Source organism: Pimephales promelas, chromosome 1, assembly GCF_988280905.1.
Source record: "Pimephales promelas chromosome 1, fPimPro1.hap1.1, whole genome shotgun sequence".
Taxonomy (NCBI): Eukaryota; Metazoa; Chordata; class Actinopteri; order Cypriniformes; family Leuciscidae; genus Pimephales; species Pimephales promelas.
In genome coordinates, this window is record NC_142769.1 from 50,560,531 (window position 1) to 50,572,485 (window position 11,955).

Below are 11,955 nucleotides of genomic sequence, written 5' to 3' on the forward strand. Positions count from 1 at the left end.
CATGAGAGCATGACCACGTCGGCATGTTTTTCTTCTTGCCTTTCTCATAAAAGTTTGAGGGTTCAGCTTGTCATGTACCGTCGAGTTTGACAGCCTGGATCACAGTCTCATTAGCCTAGAAATCTAGACGCACCCTAGCGGCAGCAAAAATTATTTTGCAGCAAAGTGTGGTCTAGCAACTCTCCGTTGGCTTTCGAAGTGGAAAAACCAAACTCTGGTCCGTCCAATCAAATCGTGTATAGAGTTGGTGGGCAGGCTTAACACTATAGGCGCTTTTCCACTGCATAGTACGGTACGGTTCAGCTCAGTACGCTTCGACTCGGCGCGGAACAGTTCGGCTCGCTTTGCGTTTCCACTGCAGTAGTATCCCTTCAAAGTGTGTGGGACTGATCGTTATTTGCGCGCGCCTCTACTGCCATGACATCATCTTAAAAGCGCCACATTTTCAAACCCACAACACAGGAACAATGGAGACTATCGAGGGGATGGTGTTCCTGATTCTCGGTATGTGGTTGTTTTTAACTGCTAGATGGAAAAATGTGTTTAAAATGAGGCTGATGGCAGCAAAACAAAAATACTGCTAAAAAAGTGTCTCGTGTCTCGTGTCGCAAATCCAATGACGCTAGTAGTGACGCTGGTAGTGACGATTCTGTCTGACCAATCAGTGATCTGCAGTGTTTCACGTCACATTTTAGTACCGGTACGGTACGCTTGGAACCTCAACAGACCAGGTACCATTTAAAGCGACCCGAAGCGAACCGTACTGTACCGTACCATGCAGTGGAAAAGCACCACAAGTGAGCCGTACCGAACCGAACCGTACCGTACTATGCAGTGGGCGGCAGAGTTGTGACGGTTCTGCGCCGTGAATTTCATAGGTGATTTCCCTGATACTTGAAAACAAACAAGATGCAGCTGGCGAACAGCGGTCTTTCGATTCGGCTTCGGCCGCGACTCGGATGACTTGTAGTCAAGAGAATGTCACTTAAGTCATTCTTTAAAAAGGATGATGTGTTCAGAGTTTTGACGACCGGATATGACAAAAGTTTAATATATCAACTTGCTCCGCTGGAGGGAAAACCATGGGGAAAACGCATGGGACTCACTCAGCCACAGCCATTCATTGCTCTGGTTGGTTAGCGCTATCCTATGGTGGCAGAGGGATATTGAAAGACAACCTTCTATCTCGCCCCCCCGATTGAGGTATGCCAATTGTGAGTTCCCAGACCTAACATCTTGATAGGTCTGGCTTGCCAGGCTACAGTCTCATATGCCTGGCAGCAGTGTTGTGCACTCGAGACTCGGTCTCGGACTCGGTCTCGAGTCCATATTTTAATGGACTCGGTCTTGTCATGGACTCGTGTGCATTTTGACTCGGAATTGACTCGTACTCGAACATATTGGGAGCCGGGACTCGGACTTATTCCTGAGTCCACTCGAGTCCTATTCAAAATATGTCATGATTATTACTGTATGTTAATATTTCTTTAAATTGTTGTTTGATTGAAACGTCCAATGATTGCTGACTTTCTTGTGCGCAACTGCGCATGACTTGAGACTATAATGTTCGCGGCACGCAAATGCAGCAGGACCCAGGTCAGATGTGATGTGGAGCCTCTAGCTCAACTATATATCGAAAATGTCTGCCTTATCATCCATTATTCAGTGTGCATATAAGAGCCACACAGAATTCGTGTGCAGTAATGTTCTGTGAAAGAGCACTTACTGATTGTAACAATTGTAAGTAATAATCATAATAAAATTCCCTACACCACTACGTGGCCTTTTTACCAGTACAGTGTACATGATTCCATGGTATATTTGGTTTACAGTTGGAGTATGGTGCCAATTTTATTGTTACCACCAAATATTTTACATAATTTTGAAGATATCTTTAAGTCTGGTTTGAGACTCAACCTTAGGTTATCCAACCTCTCTGGTCTCGGTCTCGACTCGGACTCGACTGTCTTTGGTCTCAGTCACGACTCGGACTGGACTCTCTTTGGTATCGGTCTCGACTTGGACTTGACCCTCTATGGTCTCGGTCTCGACTCGGACTCGACTCTCTTTGGTCTCGGTCTCGACTCGGACTCGACCCTCTATGGTCTCGGTCTCGACTCAGACTCGACTCTCTTTGGTCTCGGTCTCGACTCGGACTCGACTCTCTTTGGTCTCGACCTCGACTCGGACTCGACTCTCTTTGGTCTCGACTCGGACTCGACTCTCTTTGGTCTCGGCCTCGACTTGGACTCGACTGTCTTTGGTCTCGACTCGGACTCGACTCTCTTTGGTCTCGGTCTCGACTTGGACTCGACTGTCTTTGGTCTCGACTCGGACTCGACTCTCTTTGGTCTCGGTCTCGAATCGGACTCGACCCTCTATGGTCTCGGTCTCAACTTGGACTCGACTGTCTTTGGTCTCAGTCACGACTCGGACTGGACTCTCTTTGGTATCGGTCTCGACTTGGACTTGACCCTCTATGGTCTCGGTCTCGACTCGGACTCGACTCTCTTTGGTCTCGGTCTCGACTCGGACTCGACCCTCTATGGTCTCGGTCTCGACTCAGACTCGACTCTCTTTGGTCTCGGTCTCGACTCGGACTCGACTCTCTTTGGTCTCGACTCGGACTCGACTCTCTTTGGTCTCGACCTCGACTCGGACTCGACTCTCTTTGGTCTCGACTCGGACTCGACTCTCTTTGGTCTCGGCCTCGACTTGGACTCGACTGTCTTTGGTCTCGACTCGGACTCGACTCTCTTTGGTCTCGGTCTCGAATCGGACTCGACCCTCTATGGTCTCGGTCTCAACTTGGACTTGACTCTCTTTGGTCTCGGTCTCGACTCGGACTCGACTCTCTTTGGTCTCGGTCTTGACTCGGACTCGACTCTCTCTGGTCTCGGTCTTGACTCGGACTCGACTCTCTTTGGTCTCGGTCTTGACTCGGACTCGACTCTCTTTGGTCTCGGTCTTGACTCGGACTCGACTCTCTCTGGTCTCGGTCTCGACTCGGACTCGACTCTCTTTGGTCTCGGTCTCGACTCGGACTCGACTGTCTCTGGTCTCCACTCGGACTCGACTCTCTTTGGTCTCGGCCTCCACTCGGACTCGACCCTCTATGGTCTCGGTCTCGACTTAGACTCTACTCTCTTTGGTCTCGGTCTCGACTCGGACTCGACTGTCTTTGGTCTCGGTCTCGACTCGGACTCGACCCTCTATGGTCTCGGTCTCGACTTGGACTTGACTCTCTTTGGTCTCGGTCTCGACTCGGACTCGACCCTCTATGGTTTCGGTCTCGACTCGGACTTGACCCTCTATGGTTTCGTTCTCGACTTGGACTCGACTGTCTTTGGTCTCGGTCTCGACTCAGACTAGACTCTCTTTGGTCTCGGTCTCGACTCGGACTTGAGTGAGCTGGTCTCGACTGCAACACTGTCTGGCAGCCTCCGGATGGGATTGCTGGTCTTTCTCATGGGGGCCCCATAATACTGGGCTCCAGCAGAGGATCAGATTTTGTGTTATGCTTTGAAAAAGTAAGGTGATGCTGAGCTTCCCATTGTAATGGTGTGTGTGCTCATGCTGAATCAGATTCAGAGTTGACAGTCATGCGTTCCCTCACCTTGCCCCGCCCCATGCCTTTTTCCCCGGATGCACATGAATAATTGGCAGTATGGAAGCATGTTGGCGCCAATATGGAAGGCCAAAAGCTGCAGGAATTTTTTTTTCTCTCTCTCACTATCTTCGCGATTTAAGTCCCAACGCAAGCCCTGTGCCAGACGATGTCCACCCAGAAACGCCCCCTAGCTAAACCTTGCAGCAGGGCTGCGAGATATCGTCAAAGTTTGCTTTCTCAATGCTCCTATGTCACGAGGTGGCCTTTCGCCACACTGTTGGAGATTGTTCCCAGCGGTTCTCCGCAGTTCAGAAGCAGGCTGAGGGATTTAAGAGTTTGCCCTTACATGCTACCAGAGTCACTCGTGGGCTGCCCCTCAGTCTGTTCGTCGCCAAGGGTGTCAGTCCCCTACGAAAAACCAACAACTCCGCCACAGCCAGCTCTGCTGTGTCATGGAGCCTTCGCAGGATGACGGGCGACCCAGACATGAAGAGAGCTTCTCTTCGGGAGATGGTGACCGCACCTCTTCCTCCCCAGGAGGAGGGCCCAGTGGAGAATAATTTGTTTCATTTTGTGTCAGACGTGGATATTTGATTCAGTTTGTCCGGCGCCCATGGTCAAACCCTTTGTTTTTAATATAGTTGCTGTATACTGTTTTGTTTAATATATTGACTAAACTATTTACTATTACTTCTCAATTTATCATATATTTACTGTTTGCTCTGCACTGTAGTTGTACCATATCGTATTACCATAGATAAAAGATCCATCAGTTATCATTGTTATTGCTGAAATCAATCGGGTCTATCACAGAAAATGCTTTTTCCACAACAAGAAAACTATCGCAGCAACGCTCCAAAGCGGCCATAGTATGTATTTATTATGTCTATGCTTTTGCATTCTGCACTTTCTTTTCTCTCAAGGCATCGACAACACCACTGACAGGTAAATTCTATAGACTGTAAGGTAAATACATGTGTGAGTTCAGTCCGCCTTAACATTGGTCCCGCTATGCCACGATGCCATCAAGTGGTGTCTCTGGTCGTAATCAGTCCTTCACTGACCAATCAGCGTCCATTAGCAGAATGCTAGCGTGTTATGGGCAACAACAACTCAACCTGTAAGAAATCAAAATGACAGAAGTACTCGTTCATTCAACTTTTGACCTATAACCCATGTTGGACTTGCAAAACCTACATTCAAATTTGAGATTTCTCAATGACAATCGGGTGAAAGAGACAAATTTAGCCGTTTAGCCACATAGACTCCCATTCATTTTGCACTCCAACTATTGCCCCCAGTGGAATTTTGGTGGAACTACAAGCAAAAAATTCGTTACAATAGGAGTTAATAGGGAGTGAACAGGCTTTCCGTAGACTGGCTTTGCTGTAACTGATCGTCATTGGCTTTCTGAAATGTTGCCATCATATTATATAATGTTACGTATATAAATGTTATAATAGTGATTTTATAATGTCTTAATATGAATTGTAGACCAATTTTAGTGAGTAGTATGACAAAATGACTATTATAACCAGCTGATGGCATCAGAGGGCCAGTCATTGTCTCACTTTCAAAAGCTCCAGGGTACAAATTATCATTTAAATATTTTTCTTATGTATTGTTTTGCTATATTCTTCTATTAAACACACATATCTTGTGTTTGTAGGCGGTGAGGTGATTCTGGAGAGTTCTGTTGATCCTGTGATTGAGGGAGAGACTCTGACTCTACACTGTTTACATCGATCTACAAACTCCCCGATCTCCAGCGCTGATTTCTATAAAGACGGATCACTGATCCAGAATCAGACGACAGGAGAGATGAGCATCACTACTGTCTCAAAGTCACATGAGGGTTTCTACTCCTGTAAAACAGAGAGAGGACAGTCTCTCCACAGCTGGATCTCAGTCACAGGTCTCTGAATAATCACTGATGATATTATTGTAATATTATCACACTCGCGTCACTCACGGACAGATCTGTGTGTTTGTCATGTTCTTCAGTCTCAACAGCTTCATCTTTTTATCTGGCCGTTGGTGTGTGTGTAGGATTGAGTGTTTGCTTGTTGTTCTTCGTCTCACTGGTTCTGCTGTGCAGACACAAACACAAGAAAGGTTTGGATCAGTTCATCACAGGTTATGAATTATTAAACCACATGAACAGCAACAAATGGAAGATAAAGTTTCTGAAGCCTAGACAGTCACTGACTGTGTTTATTAATAAATGAGCAGTTTATGCATAATCAGAAAATATGAGTGACAAACTCTTACAGTGACCATAATGATCTTTGTCTCTATTATAGATCAGCAGTGTAACATTCAACAGACATCAGACCCGAATCCATCCGGAGAATCTCTACCGTTAAACTCTCGCCTAAAATCTGGTCAGATGCACTAACACATGATTTAAAGGGATAGTTCACACAAAAATAAATTCAGTCTCATTTATTTACACTCATGTCATTATAAATCTGTATGACTTTCTTTCTGCTGTTGAACACAAAAGATGATGTTTTAAAAAATATTTTCCATGCATTTAAAGTGGTCTGATGTTGCTTGGAACACAATATTCTTCAAAATAAATAAATATACATATATATATATATATATATATTTTTTTTTTTTATTTTTTTTTTAACTATATATCCCATTAAGCTTTATGTGTATTTTTTATTTTATTTTTGTTGTTGTTCTATACTGATTTTACCTTTTCTCCTCAATGTTTCCTATCCAGCAGATTCTGATCACATTTATGATGACGTGGTTTCAGTGAATAAGAGAGACAAAGGTTGAGTATTAAACTTTATATAAACACTTATAATTTAAAATCAACAAATATCATTCATGTCGGCTTGACTTGTATGTTTTAGAGCCGCTGGAAGACGTCACATATTCAGAGGTCACTGTTAAGAAAAACATATCAGTGGATAAAGGTTAAAAACCCTCATCAATAGAGTCATTAACCAATAACATTGATGGTGTCTGATTTATATTGCACAAAATATGAATAAAGAGATTTTCATGAATGCACTATTTTCCCAGATGAACCAGTGGCAGAGTCAGATAATGTGATGTACTCCGAAGTGAAAACAAAAGGAAAGAAATGCAAAAGCAAAGGTGAGATCCTGTTTTTCCTGAAGAACAATATTATTAGTCCAGCATATTCTGAATAATCAGATTTGTTTTCTGTTCTGTATTAGATATTAATACTGCAGGACCCAGTGATTTGACTTACGCACAGATCAATATACAGGACAAAAAGAGTAAAGGTAAACACTCAACAAACTGCATCTAAACACTGTCTGAATGAATCATCACATTATATAATATATAATGCTTGTATATTCATAAAAGATAACCATTATTAGCAGAAATGATAAAGTCACCTTTATTTTAGAAATATAAGAATAGTTTCATCAATCAGATATTTCCTGTAATGAATAAGTCAGATAATCGAGCTGGTGTTTTATGTGACAGGCGCTGGACTCGCTGATGTTCTGATTGAAATGAAATCTAAGGAGAAACACAGAGGTAATAAAGAGATGCTCTCTTCTACAGGTTACAGATCATGTGAAAATAAAGTATATAAACATTGATTGTGGTTTGAGAAGTTCTGTTCTCTCTTGATATATGGATCATCAGTTATTATTGTTACAGATGTAAAGTGTGTGTTTATTCTCTGTTTCTCTTGTTCATATCAGGGAAGAGCAGCAAGCCTGAAGACACTTTATACTCTGAAGTGAAGATCAACGCGGATAGAGGTGAGACAAACAGTCAAGCTTCATCACTGTTAAAGTTAAACATCAACAGATCAGAATGATTCATAAAGTCATGAGGATTATTGAGGAAGTGTGGGAATCGGATAACATTTGTGTTCTTCAGGTGCGGATGCTGGAGTCGCTGATGCAACTTATGCTCAAGTTTTAAGGAAGAAAGATCACAAAAACAATGAAACACGTAAGTTTATTTTGTTACAAGGATTTTATACACTGTAAAAAATAATCGTAATTTTAACAGTAAAAATGGTAAAAATTCTACAGTGCAAAACTGTTAATTGGTTAACAGAAAGTTTCCGTACTATATACGGTAGATAAATATTTTCAAGATTTGTTATCACAACATATTTTCTTTTGTCAAATCAACTTTATAACAATTTATTTAGTTGAGATAACTTATTATTTTGAGTTTCTGATGGTTAAATTAATCTACTTCATTGTATTAACTCACTTTTTCCAGTTCAATCAACTTAAAATTTTAAGGCAACCAGGTTACTTACTTTTTTAAGTTAAACCAACAATATTTTTTTTACAGTGTAGTAATCACAACATTTTTCTTTTGTCAAATCAAATTAAATAATTTATTTATTTAGTTAGTTCAGATAACATATAATTTTGAGTTTCTGATGATTAAATTAATCTCCTTCATTGTATTAACTCACTTTTTCCAGTTCAATCAACTTAAAATATTAAGGCAACCAGGTTACTTACTTTTTTAAGTTAAACCCACAATATTTTTTTTACAGTGTAGTAATCACAACATTTTTCTTTTGTCAAATCAACTTAAATAATTTATTTATTTAGTTCAGATAACATATAATTTTGAGTTTCTGATGATTAAATTAATCTCCTTCATTGTATTAACTCACTTTTTCCAGTTCAATGAACTTAAAATATTAAGGCAACCAGGTTACTTACTTTTTTAAGTTAAACCATCAATATTTTTTTTACAGTGTGTGATATCATTTTACTGTAAAATTCCATTAAATTTACAGTTTTTGAAAGTTAAAAAAGAAAAACTCATTGTATAATTTAACCGTAAATTGGTATTCCCACAATTCCCTGCGTCACACTTCACATTTGATGTATTTTGTTGAAATAACTATGGTTCCTCATAGTTTTATTGTTTTGGGGTTTTTTTTCTAATTAGTTATGTACATTAGGGTTTTATGGTACATTTAATGTTGTCAAATTAATGATTATTGCATTTTTTTTAATTTCATGTGTGTTAATGTTTGTGTGAATGACACTGTTCAGCTTCTTCAAATAAGTATAAACCTTCTAATGGAAGAATGATGAGCTTTGATTGCTCATGTATCTCTCATCACTGCTGTGATGATTGTTGGTTGTCAGTGTATTACAATGGCACAAAACAGATATCAATTTTTCAAAAGGTTGGTAAATCAACAGATTTCAGAAAATGAAGTACAGTTTATTACTGTAAATTTTAAGTTAAGTCTGTAAAACCATTTATGTTCCTACCGTATTTTTAACGGTAATGTTCTGGCAACCACAGCTGGCATTTTTTTTACCGTAAAAATTACGGTTTTATTTTGTACAGTGTAGTAACTGACTATTTTCACTTTCATGTAAAAAATAGATCTGCTTTAAGTGATTCAGTTCAGTTATTTGTGAGGATCAGGTTCATTGTGATCTTAAAACTGTAAATCATCAACAGCATGAGCTCAAATTAAGGTTTTTATTTTCCAAGAATAATTCCTCAAACTGTGTTTTCTGTTCAAAGGTCCCTGAGAGCAGCGAAGAAAACAGACGACAGAAGAGAAAGCGCAGAAGAAATGAGTCTGAGTGATGCTTATGCTCATGCTTGACTGAAAGAGAACGGCACTCCATTATCTGCACTCATATTAATAATAATAATAATAATACATTTTATTTGTAAGGCACTTTACATTTGACACCAAATCTCAAAGTGCTACAGTAAAACCGTGTTAAAAATAGACATAAGAAAAACAGTAATAAAAACAGAATATGTTAGAAAGAGGAATTAAAAACAAGCATTAGCTATTAAAATAAGCCTGTGTAAAATTATTATATAAGGAAATGTAAAACATGTTCTCTCTAGTGATGCCATTTTCTCTATTTTTGATGACAGTTTTACATTCGATTCTTTTGTACATATTTTTAATCTCAGAAATATAGCCAGATTGCGCCTACATTTCTCTGTAGCTGAAAAGCGGATGAACTCATTTGTTGTCTCTCGGATAGATTACTGTAACACCCTTTTAGCCAAAGTGTTAAATCCACTTTAAATAAGCAGTTCAATTCTCCTCCGCCAGGATCTGGACCAGTACATGCAAACATATTACTCCTGTTGTGGCTCTCGCTCAGGTCCAGTGTCGCTTTTAAAATGATGATGCTGGCATTACATGGCTTGGCTCCTCATTGTTTATCTGCATTGTTAACCCATTACAACCCAAATCACAGACTCCTGAGGGTCTAATTCGCTCACACTTCCACAAACCCGCTTAAAGGGTTCACCCAAAAATGAAAATTCTGTCAGTATTTACTCACCCTCATGTTGTTCCAACCCTGTAAGACATTCGTTCATCTTCGCAACACAAATTAAGATATTTAAGATATTAAGATCGCTCCTGCATACTAGTCCATAGGCTTCTTGAGGGAATGACTTTTGTTGGCATCGAAAAGTCATTAAAGACATCGTTAAAATAGTCCCAGTGACTACAGTGGCTTAATCTTAAAGGGTTAGTTCACCCAAAAATGAAAATTAAGTCATTTATTACTCACCCCATGCTGTACCAACCCCGTAAGACCTTCGTTCATCTTCGGAACACAAATAAAGATATTTTTGATTGAATCTGAGAGCTGGATCAGTCCTACATAGACTGCCTAAGGGACTGGCTCTTGACGGCCCATAAAGTCATTAAAGAAAAGGTTTAAATATTCCATGTGCCTACAGCGGCTCAATTATAAGTTTATCAAGCGGCGAGACTACTTTTTGTGCGAAAAAAACATAAATAACGACTTTATTCAACTATTCTATTACTTCCTTATGGGCGCATGCGCGAGAACTGAGAGGAGGACGTTCTCCTTCGACTACTTCTTGTTACCGGCTGCTCCGCTTAGGACTTTTACCGCCACCTACTGTATAAGATGATGTGCTGATATAGCTGGAAGAGCAAAACTTTCTGTTTACAAGCAGAGGAAGATGCGCGCTGTACATACGCTTTTCAATTAGCGTATTTTCCGCACTACAAGGTGCACATAAAAGCCTTTAATCTTCTCAAAAACGACAGTGTTCCTTATAATCCGGAGCGCCTTATATATGGATCATCATTTTATACGGTAGGTGGCGGTAAAACTCCTAAGCGGAGCAGCCGGTAACAAGAAGAAGTCGAAGGAGAACGTCCTCGTCTCAGTTCTCGCGCATGCGCCCATAAGGAAGTAATAGAATAGTCGAATAAAGTCGTTATTTATGTTTTTTTCGCACAAAAAGTAGTCTCGTCGCTTGATAAACTCATAATTGAGCCGCTGTAGGCACATGGAATATTTAAACCTTTTTTTTAATGACTTTATGGGCCGTCAAGAGCCAGTCCCTTAGGCAGTCTATGTAGGACTGATCCAGCTCTCAGATTCAATCAAAAATATCTTTATTTGTGTTCCGAAGATGAACGAAGGTCTTACGGGGTTGGTACAGCATGGGGGTGAGTAATTAATGACTTCATTTTCATTTTTGGGTGAATTAACCCTTTGAGTTTATCAAACAACGAGAACACTTTTTGTGCGCAAAAACAACAAAAATAATGACTTTATTTCAACTATTGGTTTATTTCTCCCTCTGCGCGAGTCAGGTTACTAGTTTAATAGCGTAAGCTTCTGTTATTGTACGTCACAGGCATCACACACATGACCAGCGTCGGCCAATAGTGAGCCTACGTGTGACGTAGCCCTTCGCATTTACACTACGTTAACTGACTACAGGCCCATAGAGAAGGAAGTGAATAGTTGAAATAAAGTCATTATTTTTGTTTGTTTTTGCGCACAAAAAGTATTCTCGTCGTTTGATAAAGTTAAAATTGAGCCACTGTAGTCACTTGGACTATTTTAACGATGTCTTTGAAGACTTTTAGAGGCCAGCAAGAGTCATTCCCTCAAGAAGCCTACGGACTAGTATGCAGGAGCGATCTTAATATCTTAAATATCTTAATTTGTTTTCCGAAGATGAACGAAGGTCTTACGGGGTTGGAACAACATGAGGGTGAGTAAATACTGACAGAATTTTCATTTTTGGGTGAACTAACCCTTTAAGATCGTCAGTTTCGGTTTATGCTCCTCTTTCTCTTCAACTGAGGGAAGCTCAGACCTATGACATCTTTAAAGCTCAGCTCAACTAGCATTTGTTGATCTTCAAACAAAGTCCAATAGAAGAGAGTGTATCTTTGGGGTGGTGATGGCGCAGTGGATAAGACACATGACTTTGGTGTGAGAGACCCGGGTTCGAATCCACTTGTGAGACACCAATGTGTCCCTGAGCAAGACACTTAACCCCTAGTTGCTCCAGAGGCGTGCGACCTCTGACATATATAGCAA

The 11,955-nt window shown here is 40.5% G+C and overlaps 1 protein-coding gene across 1 annotated transcript in view; it reads left to right on the forward strand.

Annotated features, from left to right (window-relative positions):
• Window positions 1–10,048, forward strand: part of LOC120461294 (basement membrane-specific heparan sulfate proteoglycan core protein) — a 182,836-nt gene extending 172,788 nt beyond the window's left edge. Inside the window, exons 21-31 of the mRNA XM_089131319.1 lie at window positions 5,280–5,525; window positions 5,615–5,725; window positions 5,914–5,994; window positions 6,348–6,398; window positions 6,481–6,543; window positions 6,653–6,727; window positions 6,811–6,879; window positions 7,088–7,141; window positions 7,312–7,371; window positions 7,493–7,567; window positions 9,131–10,048. Of these exons, the coding sequence (XP_088987445.1) occupies window positions 5,280–5,525; window positions 5,615–5,725; window positions 5,914–5,994; window positions 6,348–6,398; window positions 6,481–6,543; window positions 6,653–6,727; window positions 6,811–6,879; window positions 7,088–7,141; window positions 7,312–7,371; window positions 7,493–7,567; window positions 9,131–9,138 (893 nt within the window). The 3' untranslated portion in view covers window positions 9,139–10,048. The remainder of the gene's footprint in view (window positions 1–5,279; window positions 5,526–5,614; window positions 5,726–5,913; window positions 5,995–6,347; window positions 6,399–6,480; window positions 6,544–6,652; window positions 6,728–6,810; window positions 6,880–7,087; window positions 7,142–7,311; window positions 7,372–7,492; window positions 7,568–9,130) is intronic.
• Window positions 10,049–11,955: the final 1,907 nt, after the last annotated feature.